At 30.9% G+C, this 24,041-nt stretch overlaps 2 protein-coding genes across 2 annotated transcripts in view; both read right to left on the minus strand.

Moving 5' to 3' along the window:
* LOC130895670 (scavenger receptor class B member 1-like) overlaps nucleotides 1-12,568 on the minus strand; it is a 46,520-nt gene extending 33,952 nt beyond the window's left edge. The window contains exon 1 of the mRNA XM_057803124.1: nucleotides 12,334-12,568. Within this exon, the coding sequence (XP_057659107.1) occupies nucleotides 12,334-12,421 (88 nt within the window). The 5' untranslated portion in view covers nucleotides 12,422-12,568. The remainder of the gene's footprint in view (nucleotides 1-12,333) is intronic.
* Nucleotides 12,569-14,787: 2,219 nt separating this feature from the next.
* On the minus strand, nucleotides 14,788-23,163 carry LOC130895673 (calpain-7-like). Its single transcript, XM_057803125.1, has 12 exons — nucleotides 22,852-23,163; nucleotides 22,517-22,794; nucleotides 22,283-22,464; nucleotides 21,246-21,471; nucleotides 20,817-21,035; nucleotides 19,958-20,222; nucleotides 19,148-19,375; nucleotides 18,856-19,097; nucleotides 16,259-16,464; nucleotides 15,984-16,192; nucleotides 15,695-15,927; nucleotides 14,788-15,591 (listed from the first exon to the last, which is right to left on the minus strand). Exons 2-12 carry the CDS (start codon nucleotides 22,783-22,785, stop codon nucleotides 15,450-15,452), a joined length of 2,421 nt encoding a protein of 806 aa, XP_057659108.1. The 5' UTR covers nucleotides 22,786-22,794; nucleotides 22,852-23,163; the 3' UTR covers nucleotides 14,788-15,449.
* Between the last annotated feature and the right edge of the window lie 878 nt (nucleotides 23,164-24,041).

Below are 24,041 nucleotides of genomic sequence, written 5' to 3' on the forward strand. Positions count from 1 at the left end.
TTAGAACCCTCGTAGAAACCAAAACTCGTGATAATATGACAGTTTCTCAATGTTGTAACGATTTTTAGTTCATTTTGAGTGCTCTAAATATTTCCAACGGCAATAGAGGCTAGAATTTGACTGAACTTCACCCAGAGTATCTCCGTTCATCGCTTAGAACCCTCGTAGAAACCAAAACTCGTGATAATATGACAGTTTCTCAATGTTGTAACGATTTTTAGTTCATTTTGAGTGCTCAAAATATTTCCAAAGGCAATAGAGGCTAGAATTTGACTGAACTTCACCCAGAGGATCTCCGTTCATCACTTAGAACCCTCGTAGAAACCAAAACTCGTGATAATATGACAGTTTCTCAATGTTGTAACGATTTTTAGTTCATTTTGAGTGCTCTAAATATTTCCAACGGTAACAGAGGCTAGAATTTGACTGAACTTCACCCAGAGGATCTCCGTTCATCGCTTAGAACCCTCGTAGAAACCAAAACTCGTGATAATACCACAGTGTTTCCGCATATTTCGAATTTCATCACTTTTGAACCAGTAATTTCATAATTATAACTAGTGAAAGCTCTTAATTTCATTACAGACCGTTCATCAAAACTCTTAAGGTACTTCTAGTAGATGTAGAAGCTTCGAATACAATAATTGATCGACAATATTCGATCTGTTTATGCTCTTTAACCCGGACTTTAATGCATCTCTTTGTCTGCCCAATATACTTATACAGACAGACAGAAAGGTAGTATTCGAAAAGATTTCTATGAAAATCGGCAATTACCCCTGAAAATAGTTATAATTATTATTTCAAAAAACCATAAACACGTTTAATATTACAAGCTGATTCATGTGTTATGCTTATTCAAGAAAACCAGTTTTTTGCAAGATTTAATAAGCAAAAAAATGAATGAAGATATGCAGTCGTAGTTTATCTAAACAATCCAATTATCTATTCATTTTATTTTTTATATTAATGATTCAATTTTTGTTATTTAATTAATATATCAATAAACAAACATTAGTTACCAACATACTGACTCTGTACAGTTTATTTTCCGAAAAATCACTAAATAATGAAGCTAACCGCTTCAGGATGATTAACTTGGTTTCAAAATGAACAAAAGCCATAGAAATATAGTAAAATCAATCAGCAAATCCACCAATGCTGGTGCCAATCTACCTCTAACTTACCAAACGACTCTTCCACTTAAACAGGAGCGAAATTTAAAAGGTGACTAGACACGGTCGCCATATTGGACATCATAAACGATCTGTAATGGCGCTGGTGTATTGAGATCAGAACTCACGCGTGGGAGGTTTAAACAGTTGAACAAACTTCAAGATTCGAAGCCAAAATGTTTGGTATTTGACCCCTTACGAGTTTTTGAATAGATTTAAAAAATAGTGTTAAATACAAAAATAAAAGTATCACAACATATCAATATTTTTCATTTTTTATAATTGCCTGGTAAATATCATAAAAAAATCCCTGAGTTTCGATGGAAACTGTTCATGAACATAGTGTAATTGATGTTTGCTTCAATAATAACTGCGTTTAGAAAAGAAAACAGGTTTTTTCACTATATAACATGCCCGCAGAAAAACAACCATGATATCTTTGAATAAATTTCGAAAAAACCGCGTCTCTTCGTCCGCCATAGTAGAGTAGGTCACGTATCGAACCTTCTAAAAAGTCGCCTATTCATTTTAAATAAGGTTTTTGTTAGATACAACTTACGAGGGTCGCTTGAAAACTTCGCAACACCATCATGGCGATGGCAGAACATTTAACTTAAAAATAAAGTATTAGAATATATTTATAGAAGTTTCAGGTAAACGAGGACGGTTCCGGGAATATCTGACCTTGAAAAATACCACTGTATTGAAAAGTACGCAATTTTCATCGTTATATAATACAAAACTTTCATTTGAAATGCCTTAGCCCAACCAAAATAAAAACTGAATTAGATTTTAATCTGGGTAAGATTAATCCTTGGGTAGCAAAGTTTCAACGAGACTGTACGACCTGCGACGACCAAATGAGGTGACGACTCAAGAAATGTCTAAGAAAATCCACAATTTTGTCATGAATGATCGTCGATTGAAAGTGCGGGAGCTAGCAGACTTAGTAGGCATTTAAAAAAGTGCGGTACATCGCAAATTAACCGAAAATTTAGACGTTTAGTCACAAATAAACAAAAACTACGTCGTGAAGATGGTTCCATCGAGTGTTTAGCAATGATTCACAGATATAACGATATCAGAAATCCAAAGTGACCTGCTAATCGACTGGAAAGTCGAAACCTACCACTTAAGCTACATAAAACAAACTTAGGCACACATAAAAGCTTGTCTAGCCAATGAACTGTTCTTTTTAAACGGGAATGGAACTCGATAGGTGCACGTGGTCATCTGGGACGCCATTTTCATGTTTTAGGCATTGGGGACGTTCCGGAATGCAATGGAAGATAAAGAAATCACAGACCAACTCATCGGTGAGAGTCCAGTAAGTTTTACAGTGTGTTCGATTATATCAAAGGACGTCATAAGTATAAAATAAAAACTGAACATACGATACAGTTTTCCTCTATTATTAAACTGTGATTAATCTGAAAAATGGTGTATAAATCGTGTTTTGTGTCGGGATGTAAAAATAACTGTATTATACCAGCACACGCTACGTTGCCGGCAACGATAACCTCGTGATCATCAAGAAGACTATTGTTTTCTTATGTAGTTAGAAATTTTAAATTTTTTCGATTTTAAATCAAATATTTAGATATTATTTTTCCATTTACAAATTAATATTTTACTTTTTGACATTTGACGGTTGAAAATGTTCAATCAAACCACTTCAATGACTCAATGTTATGTTTATATTATTTTTTTCCCGCACACATCTCAAAATTATGAGTGATTACTTCAAGCAAGTTCCAATTCGTCACATGTTTAATAAGAAAACTGCGAAAAACGTGAAAACGACTGACACAGATTTTCCTTTATATATTCACGGACAGTAGCGATGTATTCGATAGGTTTTCAGTTTCATTGACGTACAAATGATGGTTGATCCAATTTATAATCAATAAAATAATTTGTTGGTATTCCTGAACGTCAAATACGTTCAAGGTCAATTGGAAAAATGGATTGAATAAATGACAGTCAATTTGACTGATCTATTTTTCAATTATCTTGTCAATATATCTAACGAATTGTCAAAATCTATTTAGAAATGGTCGCCGTGGGGTAAACAAATGCTTTTGTCGTAAATTTCTGTATGATTTGTGAACTTTTTGTTGAATTTTAGACCCAGTTTTACTGAGAAATGGCTTTTTAAAGAAATGCGGAAATATGGTTTTGTGTTGTGCTTAGTTTAGATAATCGGGAAATGTAGTTTAATAAACATGTATATTGGATTTGGAAGCTAGTGGAAAATAAGCAAGATTCTGACTACAGGTCTGTTCTTTTAATGAAACTCCACCTAAAGCTCTAAGTTTTCGTTGTAACAACTTTTACTACCGGAAAAAGCCAAGAAAAATTATCAATGGTACATAGGAGGAAGTCTATTGTTTACCCCACGGTCGTCATTTTGAATGAGCTGTTCTTAGATTGTCTAATTGCTTATACAGGGTGTTCCACGACGAGTTAAAACTATCTGTATATGGCAAAATAGTTTTTAAAAATATTTTCAAAGATGGTTCCACCGGAAGTCGACAGTAACTTTGTTATTTTAAGTGGAACACCCTATATATTAATACATACGTAAAATGTTGATATAATTTTGTCTAAAAACTTTTTTCGAAAAATGCAATAAATTTGATATTTATAAAGTTAAACTTTGAACACTTTTCATACACACCCTGTATAAAATTAAAAATTTTTCAACATATATTCAAATACGTCCGACCTTGATAAACCATTTTCATATCTTTAAGGGTATCCTCGTAAAAAAATAATTGATAAGGGTTCTGCAATGGTCAAATTTTTTACATAAAAATTAATAACTCAAAAAGTATTCATTTTTCGAAAAAAAATTTTAAACGGAACTATACTAAAATTTTACGTAAATTTCAAAAATGTATTAATATACAGGGTGTTCTATTTAAAATAACAAAGTTACAGTCGATTTCCGGGAGAACCGGAAGTCGGCCATCTTTGAAAATATTTTAGTTAAAAAGATCGTATCCGTAAACACAAACGTAGAAATTTTCACTATTTTACTATGAATATTTTGCTATATACAGATAGTTTTAACTCGTCGTAGGACACCCCGTATATTATTCGCTAATAGAAGCGAATTTGGCAGAAATAAAGAAAAATATTCAAGATAAATTGACGAAGAACAATCTTCTTGCTAACCTTACTAAAACTGACCCTTTTTGAATGCTTGGATATAGCAGATTCTAGAATCAAAAATCGTATTTCGACGACATATTTTCACAGATTTTCGACTGGACTATTATTGAAATAGTGTATGGTATAACCTCATAACAATCTTCGTAAACAACTATAAATAAATATATACCGATGAATAAAGACGACTTCATTATAGATTTTAATGCATTATTGTCAAAAAATTTGAATTTTAAATATTTTCCACGTATATAAAACCGAGCCTGAATCCTAACCTGTCTGATTTTGAAGTTTCATCATGACAAGCTGAATAGCCCTAGCAACTGAGGCCGTTTTAACTAAAAAGAAGAAGGAAATAAAACGTATATTATTATTTAGATTTTTAATGAAATTAATTAACGTTCTGAAATAAATAGTGGACAATAACATTATTAATGTATGTTATTGTATTTCAAGCATGCAATATAGAACTCTAATTCCAATTTTAATATTAATAATTAGTTACAGTCACACTAGGAGCAATTAAAGGTAATTTAGAAAGATTTTTAAATACAAACAATTGCTAAAAGGTTACAATCATTCGAAACATCAATATCACGTATCTAATTGGTTAAATTATACAGGTTGTCCATTTTACTCCACAAGGTCACTTATTATTCGTATAACTGTCATTTTTAATGATTATTGACAGCATTCACAACGAAACTTGTTAAAAATTAAGTTATCTACGAAAACAGATTATTTATGTCAAAATGGTGGCCGTAGGGTAAACAATTTTTGGTTTTTCCTGTATGGAGAGTTGTTTTTTCAATAAAAATAAATTTACAAACCACAAAAACTTACGAAAAAAGCGTTTGTTCAACCTACGGTGGCGACTGATTTTGATAAATCGTTAGGAACTCAATATTATGCTCAATTACGTCAACTTATTAAGTAGGAGGTGGAGCACCGTTGAATTATGAAAATAATTTCAACTTTTGTTATAATTTTCGTTCACTGAAGATGAAATATATTATTATAATCCGTTCCTGATATATAACAGATATTGTTTCGACAGCTTCGGCCAATAGAAACGCATTTATTAATACGATTCGATGTTTTCATTGGTACACAGTGGAGATGATGAGTCCACGTGGACTGACGGCGTTATAGATTCATGAAATATTGATTGTTCCTAGCGACCGCATCTGCAATCGATATTTGAAGAATAAAATTTCGTCGACGCTGTTTTTTTGTAAGCGACGTTGCCGTTTTTAGTATGAATTTAACATTTAGTAATCGTTTAATATATAATTATGATAAACTTCCATAAAATTCGCGTAAATTACAATAAAATTATAAACCGGATTGTAATTTATTCCAAGACTTTTCAATCATCATAATCGTTGCATTTATTTATTATATTCACACAGGCTTTGGTCGAGTGCTATATCCGCTTTTGTAATACAGGTTGCGTCAAAAATAAAATCCATTTTTTGGTGCTCTTTATCCAAAAGACAAAGATCTTCCTGACCCCAACGTATTGCTTAACTTGTCTTCGAGTTCTCCACTGAGAGACTGCGCTTCAATTCAAGGCGACAGGCATCAAGTAGGATTCTCAATGTCCTAGATACAAAGGTCCTTTTCATCAATTTACTCTTTTGCGATTTTTTTTTATATATATATCAAGAAAAACGAATCGAGGAGACAGATATATGTAAACACGAAGTAAATCCCCTTAAAGTGTCTTTTTTCGTACAAGTTTTCTCTAAAATAATGAAAATATCTGAAAAAATTGTTATTGTTTTCCATATCAAAGATATTTTGAACAAATTTGTCCTGTTTATTTACGTATAAGCAATTTTAGTAGAATAAAGGGACCCTACAATCATTATAATTGATTCTCGTAATTCTAGTAATCATTAACACATATTAGCATGATTTTTTCTAGTTAATTACGTAATTTACATTAATAATGTTATTAAATACACAATATCACTGTTGTTGACATACGTAATTAATGATCTTTTTGTTATTTGGTAGTTTTCCAGAAAAAATTTGTTCTAGATCCATATCGAAAGTTTATAAATCCATCTTCTTGATAATACTTGAAATATTGATGATGTACTTCTGAAATACCCCGTACATCATTTTTGTGAAACAATTAATTATGGCTCCCGTGTCAATTTTGACGTTTTATAAGGTCTCTATGTCATAATAATCTTGATTATGGCTATTATCCAAAATATTGGAGACATAAAGTGGACTATTTCAAAATTATTGAGCTACTACTCAAAATGCATGGCTACTGGCAACACCTCAAAGTGATATAGCGTGATAAGAACCCTAAACATCAACCTTTGACCTTGAATAGCACATGAACTTGATGGAAACTCGTGGGAACTTTTAATCGTAAACCCAAAGTCTCCACTTGAATTCAGTTCTACTGGAATTGTTGTTAGTTACAAACATACAAATGAAACTTGAGAAAAGCGTCATAAAAACCCCAAACAACAATCTTTGACCTTGAATAGCACATGAACTCGATGAAAACTCGCGGGAACTTTTAATGGTGAACCCAAAGTCTCCAGTTGAATTCAGTTCTACTGGAATTGTTGTTAGTTACAAACATACAAATGAAACTTGAGAAAAGCGTCATAAAAACCCCAAACAACAATCTTTGACCTTGAATAGCACATGAACTCGATGAAAACTCGTGGGAACTTTTAATGGTAAACCCAAAGTCTCCACTTGAATTCAGTTCTACAGGAATTGTTGTTAGTTACAAAAATACAAATGAAACTTGAGAAAAGCGTCATAAAAACCCTAAACAACAATCTTTGACCTTGAATAGCACATGAACTCGATGGAAACTCTTAATGGTAAACCCAAAGTCTCCAGTTGAATTCAGTTCTACTGGAATTGTTGTTAGTTACAAACATACAAATGAAACTTGAGAAAAGCGTCATAAAAACCCCAAACAACAATCTTTGACCTTGAATAGCACATGAACTCGATGAAAACTCGTGGGAACTTTTAATGGTAAACCCAAAGTCTCCACTTGAATTCAGTTCTACAGGAATTGTTGTTAGTTACAAACATACAAATGAAACTTGAGAAAAGCGTCATAAAAACCCCAAACAACAATCTTTGACCTTGAATAGCACATGAACTCGATGAAAACTCGTGGGAACTTTTAATGGTAAACCCAAAGTCTCCACTTGAATTCAGTTCTACAGGAATTGTTGTTAGTTACAAAAATACAAATGAAACTTGAGAAAAGCGTCATAAAAACCCTAAACAACAATCTTTGACCTTGAATAGCACATGAACTCGATGGAAACTCTTAATGGTAAACCCAAAGTCTCCAGTTGAATTCAGTTCTACTGGAATTGTTGTTAGTTACAAACATACAAATGAAACTTGAGAAAAGCGTCATAAAAACCCCAAACAACAATCTTTGACCTTGAATAGCACATGAACTCGATGAAAACTCGTGGGAACTTTTAATGGTAAACCCAAAGTCTCCACTTGAATTCAGTTCTACAGGAATTGTTGTTAGTTACAAACATACAAATGAAACTTGAGAAAAGCGTCATAAAAACCCTAAACAACAATCTTTGACCTTGAATAGCACATGAACTCGATGGAAACTCTTAATGGTAAACCCAAAGTCTCCAGTTGAATTCAGTTCTACTGGAATTGTTGTTAGTTACAAACATACAAATGAAACTTGAGAAAAGCGTCATAAAAACCCCAAACAACAATCTTTGACCTTGAATAGCACATGAACTCGATGGAAACTCGTGGGAACTCTTAATGGTAAACCCAAAGTCTCCAGTTGAATTCAGTTCTACTGGAATTGTTGTTAGTTACAAACATACAAATGAAACTTGAGAAAAGCGTCATAAAAACCCTAAACAACAACCTTTGACCTTGAATAGCACATGAACTCGATGGAAACTCGTGGGAACTTTTAATGGTAAACCCAAAGTCTCCAGTTGAATTCAGTTCTACAGAAATTGTTGTTAGTTACAAAAATACAAATGAAACTTGAGAAAAGCGTCATAAAAACCCTAAACAACAATCTTTGACCTTGAATAGCACATGAACTCGATGGAAACTCTTAATGGTAAACCCAAAGTCTCCAGTTGAATTCAGTTCTACTGGAATTGTTGTTAGTTACAAACATACAAATGAAACTTGAGAAAAGCGTCATAAAAACCCTAAACAACAATCTTTGACCTTGAATAGCACATGAACTCGATGGAAACTCTTAATGGTAAACCCAAAGTCTCCAGTTGAATTCAGTTCTACTGGAATTGTTGTTAGTTACAAACATACAAATGAAACTTGAGAAAAGCGTCATAAAAACCCCAAACAACAATCTTTGACCTTGAATAGCACATGAACTCGATGAAAACTCGTGGGAACTTTTAATGGTAAACCCAAAGTCTCCAGTTGAATTCAGTTCTACTGGAATTGTTGTTAGTTACAAACATACAAATGAAACTTGAGAAAAGCGTCATAAAAACCCTAAACAACAATCTTTGACCTTGAATAGCACATGAACTCGATGGAAACTCGTGGGAACTCTTAATGGTAAACCCAAAGTCTCCAGTTGAATTCAGTTCTACTGGAATTGTTGTTAGTTACAAACATACAAATGAAACTTGAGAAAAGCGTCATAAAAACCCTAAACAACAATCTTTGACCTTGAATAGCACATGAACTCGATGGAAACTCTTAATGGTAAACCCAAAGTCTCCAGTTGAATTCAGTTCTACTGGAATTGTTGTTAGTTACAAACATACAAATGAAACTTGAGAAAAGCGTCATAAAAACCCTAAACAACAATCTTTGACCTTGAATAGCACATGAACTCGATGGAAACTCTTAATGGTAAACCCAAAGTCTCCAGTTGAATTCAGTTCTACTGGAATTGTTGTTAGTTACAAACATACAAATGAAACTTGAGAAAAGCGTCATAAAAACCCCAAACAACAATCTTTGACCTTGAATAGCACATGAACTCGATGAAAACTCGTGGGAACTTTTAATGGTAAACCCAAAGTCTCCACTTGAATTCAGTTCTACAGGAATTGTTGTTAGTTACAAACATACAAATGAAACTTGAGAAAAGCGTCATAAAAACCCCAAACAACAATCTTTGACCTTGAATAGCACATGAACTCGATGAAAACTCGTGGGAACTTTTAATGGTAAACCCAAAGTCTCCAGTTGAATTCAGTTCTACTGGAATTGTTGTTAGTTACAAACATACAAATGAAACTTGAGAAAAGCGTCATAAAAACCCTAAACAACAATCTTTGACCTTGAATAGCACATGAACTCGATGGAAACTCTTAATGGTAAACCCAAAGTCTCCAGTTGAATTCAGTTCTACTGGAATTGTTGTTAGTTACAAACATACAAATGAAACTTGAGAAAAGCGTCATAAAAACCCTAAACAACAATCTTTGACCTTGAATAGCACATGAACTCGATGGAAACTCGCGGGAACTCTTAATGGTAAACCCAAAGTCTCCACTTGAATTCAGTTCTACAGGAATTGTTGTTAGTTACAAACGTACAAATGAAACTTGAGAAAAGCGTCATAAAAACCCTAAACAACAATCTTTGACCTTGAATAGCACATGAACTCGATGGAAACTCGTTGGAACTCTTAATGGTAAACCCAAAGTCTCCAGTTGAATTCAGTTCTACTGGAATTGTTGTTAGTTACAAAAATACAAATGAAACTTGAGAAAAGCGTCATAAAAACCCCAAACAACAACCTTTGACCTTGAATAGCACATGAACTCGTTGGAAACTCGTGGAAACTTTTAATGGTAAACCCAAAGTCTCCACTTGAATTCAGATCTGCGGGATTTTTTGTTGTTTACTATATCTATTGTACAATATCTTTTCTTTCATCATCTATAATTTCCATATTTGTTTCTGAAGAATTCGCGAACGTTAATTTGTTTACCGAAGCAGGAAATCCACGGGCCATTTAATTAATTATATGTTAATTGGAGCCGCCATCTTTTAAAATCCGATCTCAAATCTCAAAAAGTTTCCGTTTCATAAGAAACGCATATCCCATCAACATCAAACAGCCGAGAGGTTTTAGACACTCAAAAAAAACTGTAAATTTTTTTCTCGGTCTTCAATTTTTGCAATAACAAATTGATTTACGTCAAAAGAAATCATCGACTATAAATCATATTGATATAACTCGTTTTTGATCTATTGCGTTGCAGATTTTATTTGTTCCCATTACGATCATCAATAAAACTCAAAGAAAGTATTTTTTTTTTTTGGTCAATTATAATCAAAATAAGTTTTTGAATGTTTATAATTCAATATTGAACAATTTAACGTTATACAAATACGTAAAAGTTTTTCGGCAACGCTGTAAAATGTCCCAACATTAATAATCATACGAGGGGGTTTCAAAGGTTAATTACAATTTTTTATATGTCAAAATTTTACGTAAATATTACAGATATTTTAGTTCAATACTCATTCGAAGAAAATAATTTTCGTCGTTTTCGAGAAAATGAATATAAACTCAAGTAAATTTCTACTATTATATAATTTAAGTATAAATCAAGGTATTAATTTATAAATATTTAAAGTGGTACTAAAAATGATTAACACATATAACTATGACTATCACATAGATAAAATTAGCTAATTCAGTAATAAAGCAAATAAAATAATTTTTTTTAAATCTGTCGTTAAATCAGACATTGTGTATAGGTTTCAAGCATAAAGTCTAATTGAAGTAAATAACGCCTGGAAATTTTTGGATTTACTTTCGAAAAATTTGTACCTGTATGGCTACAACCCTCTGTATCTTATTCTTGGTCATAAAAATGATATTTTCTTTGTCTATTTCATTTATTTAACTTTAAAAACCAGAACTCCAACACATTTTGGTCAATAAACCTCAATTAGTAATCAATCTTGCTATTTATATCTTCTCGATGCCTCATCTGTTTTATTTCCCCCCAACTGTATTAATCTACTGGGCAAAAATCGTTGTCCACCCCATATCCATTAATTAATCTTCAAAACGGTGTTTTACAAACTCTCAACTCTGAACCAGAGTTTGTTTTACCACTATGATGAGACGTAATAACGTCGAAACTAGCCAGTGGTTACAAACCTTTCCTTGTATCTGCGATCTGGGGATCTTCGTAGGAGATGCAATTCAATATTCGTCAAGGCATTAGCCAGCTAGATTATGAGAGTTATCGTAGTGGGATTGTGGTAAAATTAAACCCCAAAGTGTACTCTAATATATTTCCGAGCTTTCTAATATTTATATATTCATCATCTGTGAATAAATTAGCTGAGAATTGCAGCGAGATAAATTTTATATCTTTTAATAAACATTAGATTCATCAACTTCAAAATTCAATATTCAAATTGATGCTTAGGTTATTGAGCGTCAGTTCGAATATTGATTTTTAAAATCGATTTAATTTAATGTTTCCAAGACATTTAAATTCCGCCGCAATTAACTAAGTATTCGAAGGCTCGGATATATATTAGAGTTAGTACACTATGGGGTTTAGTTTTGCCACAATCCCACTACGAAAACTCGTATCTATCGTAGTGTTTTTATTTGTTGTGTATTATGCTCGGTATAAGTGTGTATATAAACGGTTTTTTATATATTTTCGACTGCTAGTGAAAGCATCCCAAAAATAACCACGCATTCCTTTTCATTTCCCCTGTTGTCGATGTTCCTGGGGTTTTTCTAAAACCTGGTGAACCGATTCATCAGCAAAATGGCCGACAGATTGTTTGTTTCGGGTTTTTTTCTCTTTTTCGCCCGGTACATTACTGTACACTTGAGAAAATTTTAATGAATTGGCAACATGTTTATATATTAAAAAATTTACCACTACTTAACTTGTCCCCAAAATATATGTCTATAATAGATAGTTTATTGATTTGATAGACATGTAATCCATGCAAAAAAACTTACCCTTCAATCGTATCAGCCCCTCTAAATATTTCACACTCGTAGAAACAATCGCACTACAACATGTAAGGAATCTTTCTAAACGAAACATTCTGTCTAAATAAGTTTGAAAATAATATTTTTATGTTAATTAAATGATTAACAAGCTTTCCTCTTGTTTCATTTATTCTTTTTAATCCTCAAGCTTTTATGATGAATTGAACTACAGCTTCGAACGATGATCCAATTTTATAGAGATAAAGCTTGATACCAAATAACACTTTTTATAAATATAAATAAATTTCTCGTATTACCGGGGTTGCAGAATATCTTTACGACGTATTCGTTGAAAATAAATCAAAACAGGACTAAAATGAAAATAATTTGAACTACAAACTGAGTTTCTTCATTAGTTTCTATTTCAGGATGAAAATATTATTAGTTTCCAGCATTTTAGAAAATTTTACTTAAATCTAACAATTAGATTTGCCTCGAGACTATCGAATATGAGAAAACTGTTGAAAACTTAAAATTTATTCACCCTGTATCACTATATAGTATTTAACATTTAATTTACATATCCTCGTTCAAGTTTTTTTATATTATATAACATGCACACATATTATTGATTCATACAAACAAAAATTTTGACTATAAATTGAAAACAAACATATGAATATTATTATTATTATTAATTTCAAAATGTATACTTCACTAACTTCCCTCGTATATTCAATACGTTCTATTTCACTTGACATCTAAGATAACCTACGGTTTGTGCTAAAAATTGAATTGTAAACAATGTAATATCAATTACTGAAAGTGAATAAAATCAGAGTCATAACAAAACTTAATATTCAAAATATTAACTACCCAATTTATGGACATTCAACTGCAAATAAAGATAAATCACTGAAACATTCGCATGTTATTTTTTGATAAATTTATTGAGAACACTGGGCCACTTTCTAAAATTAAATATATTTAAAAGAAATGGTTACTGCTTAACTAATTAATTTCGAATTGTTTACTTTTTACATCAATTTATTCAAGATACTTTTATTGTGTTGAAAAGAACTTATTATCAGGTGCTGTTATTTTTGAAACTGTGATAGGTAAATTGTAATGATGATTCTCTAGATTTGTAATACATACTTTGGACTCGTACACTGAATTTCTTATGAAATTATTATTGCTGAAATTCGAATTATATTCAGTGTTTTCAAAAACTTTAATTTAATTGCGATCGTTGCAAAAGTGGCTTATGGATACATTAAATCAAAACAATATATATGAAAAAGAAGAAGACAATGTCAAAATTAAAAAATGCATAAGTAGATAAATAAGTTTGAAAAATTTTTAAAATAAACGATGCAGTAGGACTAAGGGAAATATTACGATTAAAAATCTTGAATGGAATTATGAATATATAAGTAATGGAACAATTAATACTGTAATAAACGATACAATTGAAGCAAAATGTTATAAAAAAGAGAACAAAAGAATTAATACGAGATGTGAAAAGTAAAAAGGTAAAAATCATAAATAATGGTAAAAAAATTGAGGAAAAGGTATGTAAGGATTATAAATCATGAACATTTATAATCTGCAGAGGTATTTATAACAATTTCTGATGGTTCTGAGTTTTTTTTACTTGGTGTAGTAAAATATAGTTAATATTGGGTAACCTGGTAAATTTTCACTATTTTATTTACATAATTTGATCTCTGATCTATTAAATAAAAATTTTTCATTCATGTTATGAAAGATATTTGATTTTACGTATATACTTTGCCAAATTCCTTTATCATAGTCACATTGACCTGTTTCATGAACTGAAACATAATTTTATTCAATTTTCAAAAAAAATGATGTTGAAAGTTTTTATATTCTTTTCCATATTCATAGTTGTTTATCACTTAATTTCAATACTGATTATGATTCTACCCATAATAGGTACTCAATATTTCATGTTTTTTTATATGATTTCAATATGTTAAAATACAAGTAATTTTACAAATTCATACTATAGAATGTCCTCACGATTCTCACGTAAGATCCTGAATGTTAACTGCAATTTCAACCTTTTTGTTTTGACTATTTCAACACTATGTCAAGTCAAAATCAGCTGATATTTTGGTAAAGACTGAAATAGGTCGAAACTTCAAATTTTTACTTGTTTCATCTGATTTTGAATTAAAAGAGACTTAAAATCAAGATGAATCACTATGAAAATCAATTGATTTTCATCCTGCTACTGTAAACTTAGGAATATTGGAATTAATTCTTCAAAACAGTCCTTTATTGAGTAGTAAAGTTTGTATCCTCTTCCTGCCATTATCAGCTGCCCAAGTTTTTGAGAAATTCTCTGTTCTGCCACTTTTCTATTCTTACATGGTATTTGCTACATTGTTTTATGTATTTCAACTATTTTTTTAGATAATTTAATTTTTCATCAGTTATGAAATAAAACACAAGTTTGTATAAAAAATTATATTTGCGAATATATAAACAATTAAATATATTTAATAAACTCACAAAATTCAACAAACTAGCAGAAGACAGTATAAAATGATTGAATATTTAAGCAAAATATGCAAAAAATATATAAATAAATTGTTTTCTGTGTACCCTAGATGACTAAGAAATCCCTACATATTATGATTGCATAAAAATTGATAATGGGACAATCTATATAACATCGAAAGGCAAAATTTATTCAAATGAATATGTCAACACTAGAAAATGATTTCAATTTTTTTTTGTTTTTAATTTATTCAAATACTACACTTGTATAGTAGATATACATAAAAATAACATTATCAAAGTATGTATTGATTTATTGATGCGCATTAATTATTCATGTATCTACTACTGGAAAATAGTATTCTTTATATTAAAATTGGAATTTTTAATATCGAATAAAAGCACCGTTTATTACCACTACATCAATAAAACTGTTCCTTTGTATTTTCCTTTGATTCATAAATAGAGTACATAGTACGACAAACAAGAAACAATAAATAAAGAATCAGAATAAACAGATAAAACTAGAGGACGGCTAATTTACCAAAAATATTCCGTAAATTTTGTTAAATCCCAGATAAATATTTTTTATTTCAAACAACAAGTTATTAACTTTATGTTTTAAAAAGTTTTATTGGTGATGTTGACTTAACGTTGAGTATGAAAGGTCCTTCTTGATTCGGATAAAAAGTGGAAGGAATTATCCGTAGAACACTAGCAGGTATGCTTGGTAGATCCAAAACGATGTATCCAGATCTGTTAAATTAGAAAAAATAGCACCTTAACCATCAAAACTATGTAAAAAAAATGTAGAAGACCTGAGGTTTCCTTTAGACTGTAATCGGGATAAATACATTACCTATAAGATCCCGATGATTTAGCTCTAAACGGAGCGGTAACGGATTCATCTTTGAGTTGCTGTATGGTAACTTCGAATCCCATTTGGTATTGTTTGGGACCCTTCAATTCTATTAAAATTTGATTGTTATCGGATTTAGAATCGACATCGAGGCAGTATTTGGGATTATTAGGAAAAGTGAGAGGATGATTCGGGCATCCCCCTGCTGTAATGCCCTTCCATTCGCCCGTAATCTGCAAACGAGTTTTTTACCATGGACCGTACCGTAAATAAATGCTGTAACCCTCACCCTTTGTTCGTATTTGTAGGGATCAATTATTTTATTCAAACGGAAGGGTAAAGTCGCATAAGCCCTTAAGGTATAATATATCGTGGTGGATTTTTCGTACTGAGAAACGACAATTGTAAATTTTCTATTAGATTCTGAATTCAATAAAATTTTACACAGATAATGTGGACTGTTGATTTTAACTCCATCTATGTACGGTGGCGGGTCAACTGCAATAAATATAAAATAATATTTCAAAGGGGAAACATGATAGTGATATCACCCTGTCTACTTACAAGGATAATAAACTTTTTTTCCACCCCTGTAAACGAAAAGTGTTATATATTCTTTGTTGTCTCTAAAATCGTCGATGTCTGTGATGTGTCTTGTTAATAGTAACCATACAGCGCCGGCTCCATCGCCTTGTACATCTAAAGAAAATTGTGGATTTTCCGATATGCTATATAAATCTTTTACTGGACCCGTCCCTGCGTTCCAAGATCTACAATTTGATATCGGGGTATAGAAATAGACAGTATCATTGATGACAATAAAACACTACAAAAAACCAAGTTTTCGAAAATATTATATACCATATGGGATCAAAAATAACACGGTAAATACATATATCAAATGTCATACGTGTTGAATCTTATATAAAATTGTCATCTGCCATATTTCAAATGTCAAAAGTCAAGTTACAATAATTTCAACGTTACAAAGAAATAATTGGGAATTGATATGTTAATGAAAACTAATATTTCTTATAAATAGAAAAATGATCATAGATTATGTGAAAATTGGTTGAAAAAAACTTAGATAAAGTCTACATAATCATTGCTGTTGTGATTACTAGTAATAATTGAAAGAATAACATACTGTACATGTTACAAAAACGCTGTCAACTGTCAATAATCATTTAAGGGTAATTATCTGTCAAATGTCAAACATAAGCTGTTCAATCTTAGTAATACTGTCATCCGTCAAGTATCAAACGTCAATTGAAATTTTTAATCCATAAAAAAGTGTTACAAATTAAACCAATTATTATAAGGAAACATTTAATAATTGAAATAAAAATTTTAATGACATATTAAACGTCAAATGAGGCGAATGTTTTTGATCAATACGGGAAAATATCAGCTGTCAAGAATCAAACATCATTTGAAGTATAATTATCTGTCAATTATCATACGATATGTCAGATATAGTTAAATCTTAGTAACTCGTCGAATATCAAACATCAATCGGTAATTATTTGTCAACTGTCATACGAGATGTCAATCGTAAGCTGTTGAATCTTCCGTAAAATGTCAAATAACACTTGTCAATTGAGACGGGAGTTTTTAATCCATACAGGGAGCGTCAAAAATTATTTCATTGCTATTAGGGGAAAAACAAAATGGAATATGAAAAATTTAGTGACATACGAAACAAAAAGTGTATCGGATGTTTTTAATCAATACCGGGGATAAAAAAACATCAATTTGACGATTGAATAAAGTCACGTGAAATATCAACTGCCAACAATCAAATTTCATTTCGAAATAGGAACATCATCTGTCAACTGTCACACCAAATGTCAGTCGTAAGCTGAGGAATCTTTGAAATACTATCAAATGTCAAGTGAAACGGACATTTTTAATTCGTACAGGGAGCGTCAAAAAATAAACCAATATTTTTAGAAATAATTCAAAAGGAAAATAAGAATTTCAATGATATATCAAATGTCATTTCCGAAGAAGAATTATGTCAACTGTCATACTAAATTTCAATCGGATATTTGTAAGACTGTCAAATATCAAACGTCAAATGAAGCAGACATTTTTAATTCGTACAGAGAAAGTCAAAAAATAGTCAAATGTTCATTTTCAAACATGAAAATAAAAATTTTAATGATATGTCAAATGTCAAGTGAGGTAAACGCCAGAAAACATCAAATGTCATTCTGGAAGAGTAATTATATGTCAAATGTTATACGAAATGTCAGCCGTAAGCTATTTAATATTGGCAACACTGTCAAATATCGAAAATCAAGGGAAACGCGCATTTTCAATCCATACAGCGTCAAAAATTGAACTAATGAAGTTAACAATAAAAATGTAGTTTTTCAATAAACAATAAGGGATATAAAGCATTAAATTGACGATTAAATGTAAGAAAACATCAACTGTCATCAATCAAATGTCATTTCCAAATAGGTTAGATATCTGTCATACCAGATGTCAGTATCAAGTTGATGAATCTTACTAAATATGTCAACTGTCATACTAAATTTCAATCGGATATTTGTAAGACTGTCAAATATCAAACGTCAAATGAAGCAGACATTTTTAATTCGTACAGAGAAAGTCAAAAAATAGTCAAATGTTCATTTGCAAACATGAAAATAAAAATTTTAATGATATGTCAAATGTCAAGTAAGGTAAACGCCAGAAAACATCAAATGTCATTCTGGAAGAGTAATTATATGTCAAATGTTATACGAAATGTCAACCGTAAGCTATTTAATATTGGCAACACTGTCAAATATCGAAAATCAAGGGGAACGCGCATTTTCAATCCATACAGCGTCAAAAATTGAACTAATGAAGTCAACAATAAAAATGTAGTTTTTCAATAAACAATAAGAGATATAAAGCATTAAATGTAAGAAAACATCAACTGTCATCAATCAAATGTCATTTCCAAATAGGTTAGATACCTGTCAACTGTCATACCAGATGTCAGTGTCAAGTTGTTAAACTGATAAAAAACCTTTGAAGAGTCGTTGAAATGACGTAATTTAATTTTTTTTAATATGTATCGCAACCAGAATCGTTTTGAACGAAATAAAGATTGATAATATTAATTTAGTGACAATCTGTAAAATATTTCAATTGATTTTACTTACTGGTGTATGCAATATGTATGTTTGAACAATTCCGGGTTCCAATTCATATAAAAAACATCGAAGAACTTGCAGAGACTATCGTAATCGATCCAAAATACTCCGTTGTCGAATTGAGCGGCGCTGGAAGGATCGAAATTGAGTCTTCTCTGCAATTCGGGCGTCCAACGTCGCGTATCCAATTCCGAATAATTTCCACGCCATCTCAAATGCGACCAGGGATTTTTCAACTTGAATAACCTAACCTAAAAAACTTCAATTCGTAAATTTTATTTATTTTTCTACGTATACTTACCCCATCGACTGTTTGTACGTCCATGACAGCGTACGCGTGAGTGGATACCAGTCCTGTTCTTTCGGCCTCGAGATCCGACATGTCTCCGGTGGCTACAGAAACTAACACGTCACCTTTGGCCAATCTTGTTTCTATTTTTTGATAAACAGCGTCTTTGTTGAAGTCGGGATTATTTTTTATCGCGGCCCTTTCAGGTATCCAACCGGTTAAGGCGTGGAGATCGATATTCTGAAACATATTTGTATTCGCAACTTTATTTTATCTTCCCATCTAACGGTACTTTTGGAAGCGTGACTTAGCAAATACAAATTTATTGTTACGAACTCGTCCCCGACATGATGCCGGTCCTGTCCCTGATGTTTGTTCATATATATATATATATATATATATATATATATATATATATATATATATATATATATATATATATATATATATATATATATATATATATATATATATATATATATATATATATATATATATATATATATATATGTTTCTATCATATTTGTTTACATTGTTACTTTTTGAATTAATTTCTAGAAAAGTCTCGTCATTTATTTGTTTTGTTTCTTTATTTTCTAGAACTTTAGAGAATTTCGTTTTGTATATATAAACGAGTTTGTTAAGCGGAGTTAATTAATTTATAATAAACAGAACGAAATAGAAAAGTAACCGAAGGTTTTAAATAAATTATAGTTAGTTAAGTGTAGTGTGTGAAGTGTTTAAATAAGTTAAAGACAGCGTATACCAGCGATAAATGAAAAATCCCCTAGCGCTCAATAATCAATAATATATAATACTCACACTATTACTACCGGGAAAATCATATCCGCCCATAACTTTCATGTACGCTTTCTCCAACAAAGATATCCAAAATTCGTTTCGATTAGCCGAATATGAACACAACAATCTTCCGTATCGATCTATAGGTAAACTATCATCTATTATCACTTTTCTCGGGATACCGTTGATATGTAACTTGATCATATATTTTCCGAAAGGATTATAAACTGGTTTTTTATCTTTCGATTGAGGATATATTATTGCGGTTACCAATTTTTTACCAAACCTATCGCATAATTTCACAAACTATACTTGCGTGCACAGAAATCGGCCCACTGTAAATTTTTTGACTTTAACTGTGCCTTGATATTTCCTTTTAGAACTTCTTATTATAGCATACGGTTTATTTACAGTATTTCTTGTGTTTCTTTTTGTTCTAGAATTTTGTTGAATTTTATTTAGGTATATAAATGCTTTGTCTATTGATTTTTGTGGGATTTTTTCTATCGGATTCAAGTCAAGGCTGTACGGTGGCCCCAACACAGGATTGGTTCGTGCCTCTATAGCAATTGCACCTCCATAAGCACTTCGCTTTTCAAAACAGCAACGTCCAATTAAGATGATCCTGTTTTGGACCAATCGCAGTTGTTTTAGTGGTCAGGAGTTGTAAATCGCCTTCCAAGTCGCCTATGAAAGGATACAGTCTCGTCAAAACGCTGGCACATTCATCGAACCGCTGAGCAACAGCTCGCAGACCAAGTCCAATTTTGATTTAAGCAATAATTTTAATATTTAACAAATTTTTAAGTCTAAAGTTTACAGTGGACCGATTTCTAAGCAAGTAAGTTTATATATTTAGTTTCAAAAAAATTTGCGTTACCTTTTTTCGTAAGAAGCACTAACAGCTAGACTTGCTACGAAGGAACAATCTGATATCACAGTTTGCTTTATGCTCAAATAATCTGGAACGGAACGGTACACTATACAAGGGTCGGAACATATTTCTTCCGGTCTTACGAATTTATAAAAATCCCTTTTCTGTTTCGGTGATAATTTTAGATGACCGTCTTTGTCAGAAAATGGTATGGAGTATTGAAACCTGATAAATTATAACATAATTAGATGAAACAACAATAAAAGAAGAAGAATAAATACTAATAAACAAAATTGAGAAACTTGAATTTCTTTTTTGATTACCAATTTGTAAAAGACCGACCTTTGGAATATTAGTCATAACGAAATTCTACTATATGTATAGTTTGGTCGGTGAGTTTCACCCTGTATATAAGTTAATAAAGCTATAACTAACCTTTCTGATAAATCTACACTCATAAATGGCACATAGTCCCTTCCATTAATCCTTGATGTATGTAAAAGTACCAATTTTTCTTCGTCGGTATATCCGCCATCAGTTGCAGTTAAAAAATTCGCCTTATTAGATTGTGGATTAGGGTTAATAGATGGTCTTTGTTGAACTAGTTTGCTATTAGTTGGTGAAGTTTCACTACTAGGCGGTGATGTTTCTTTTTTTATACCTAAACGACAATGGGAATCAACGAAACCAGACAATTCCGCATTTGTAGGTTATATTTTTATAGTTAACTAATGTTCTAATTGTTTTTCAATAGTCTTCGATAAAATAATATAAAAAAACATTTTTTTTTCACATAAAGAACCTATTTTAGAAAAAGACAAACTAAAAATCACTTAAATTTAAAATAAACAAACATAACCTCAAAGGCAAAACTTTCCCCTAATACTAATGTATCCATCTGCATATTCAATACAGGCTTAAAAAGCTTTGTAAATTCAAAAAAAACAAAAAGAATAGGAAAACCACCAAAATAAGAAAGAACAAACTAAAAGTTCACAATCTCAATTCTGATATTCAAAAAATCGTTTTAACATGTTAAGTGCGAACGAAATTCGATGTTATTTCTCTGTAATCCAACAATTTGTTCATTTTAGTCGCCATATGGAGTTTAATATTAAGAAAAATTTTATTTCAAATCAAAAGTGCGAAAAAATCATGTTTATTGTTTCAGTTCATAGGTCCGCATGGGTTCGAGGGCAAGTTCATCGATACAACTTTCTCCAAGTCCTAGAGCCGCACAAAAAAAACATTAATCATATTCTTTATCAAAAAAATATTAAGAAAGAATATAGCAATCACAGATTTTGATGTCAGTGTTGCACAATATAGAAAAAAATTAAAGAAAATATACACATATCCAAAACATAACGCATAACAAGTCTGGCTATTAAGTAACAAAATTGGTTACGAAAAAGGGTTTTATGAAATAAACTTATTTGTACCTTAGAGGAAATTATGAATGATTCAAGTACCTTTTAGTTCTTCGGCTCTATCTAAAGCCATTAAAGCAAGATTCTTCAACTCCCCTTGCATTAAATCAGGAAATTGCGAAATATACTCAACTGTCTTGGCATACAAATCAATAGCATCCTCTTTATCCCCTGCTTCATCTTCTTCAATAGCTTGGTTCAATAAGAAATAACATTGTCTCAACCTATTACAACAAATTGTTAGTTTACGTCTCACAGATGTTGAGTTATCCTAACCTCGATTTGCTTCCATTTTCATCTACGGTTTTATGTTCTTGTGGAACTTTGTTCATCAATTCATCAGCTCTTGATTTATACTGATCGGCTTTTTGATTAAGGGATCTCACTTTGTCTACATCTTCTGTACTGTTAGCTACTTGTGTTAATAATCTAGCTGCAGCTTCGTAATAATAAGCTGCTATATTTTGTTCATTTTGTTGATCGAATTGGACTGCTTTTTTAGCGGCTTCTATTGCATTATCTAGTTGCGCGTCTGAACTTGACATTTTTTTGTACTATATCAAAATAAAATTTTTATCTACAGCTGGTACAATGAAAATACACTTACTTACCTACAAAATATTATCACAGTGAAGTAGAGAGTTTTTTTGTTTAATAATAATTTGAAACTTCAAATTTTTGATTCGTGGTTTATTAACATTTTTTCTTTAGTTGTTTTTTCTATTATTATCAAGGTGTGGTGGGATTGAAAATGACGTGTTTACAAATTATAACTTCATGTTATACTAACGTAATTATTTTCATAAAAACATAAAAAAATATTAATATAACTAAAAAAATAATAATACAAGTATTAACTCTAATTATTTTGTTATAAAACTAGATATATTTATATAAAATAATTAAATAATTTCACGTTTTTTGTCTAATCGAATCTTCATATATATATTGGAATCGTAGAGCTGCTATCTACAGGAGAATTTCTATACTAATTATAAATCTTAGATCTGCAAAAGCTTGAAACTTTTAATTATACTGTTCACTACTAGATGGCATAAATTTTGTCGTATTCCAAATCGTATTATTTGAATGTTATTTTTATAACAACCAATTTATCGAATGTAAAAAAAAGCCAAAATTGTCGGAACAATCTTTTTCCATTCAATATTATTTAAAATTATATTAATTTGCTTCGATATTAATGTAAAGTAAACAGTAACTTTGGTAATTGTTAAAATTATAGTTATACTTCTTACTTATAGAGGGTAGCACTAGATATATTTCTAACAAATTCGTGATTATAACCTCATAAAGATTCTTATATATATATATATTTAGAAAAGAGAAAATCAAGATACGATAAATATCTAGTGAACAAATGAATATGTATAAATGTAGGTGTAAATGTTATCATCAAGGATCTGAGAGGTTGTTGTCGTTTCATGGCACGTGTAGTTTTATCAGATGGTTCAAATTTAAAAAAATATTTAATAGGTAAACAAAATAATAATGCTGAAATTGCAAAAATATAAGATAATGTTGTTTATTAAACTGATAACATAAGTTTTTCATAAAGAACAAAAGATATAAAAATTAATTTTCGTAATACACATAATAAATATTACGTTTTATTTCCTACAATATGAAACTTCATTAATTTTCTTGAAATTTTGAAATAACAACTTGAACAACATTATCAAGTTTTTTGTTATATAACAGTTTATCAATACAGGATATTCGAAAGAAATGAATCAGTGTTATTTTGATAGAGTATCAGTAATATATATATGAGAAGTATGTC

This window comes from Diorhabda carinulata, chromosome 6, assembly GCF_026250575.1.
Source record: "Diorhabda carinulata isolate Delta chromosome 6, icDioCari1.1, whole genome shotgun sequence".
In the NCBI taxonomy this organism is placed as follows: Eukaryota; Metazoa; Arthropoda; class Insecta; order Coleoptera; family Chrysomelidae; genus Diorhabda; species Diorhabda carinulata.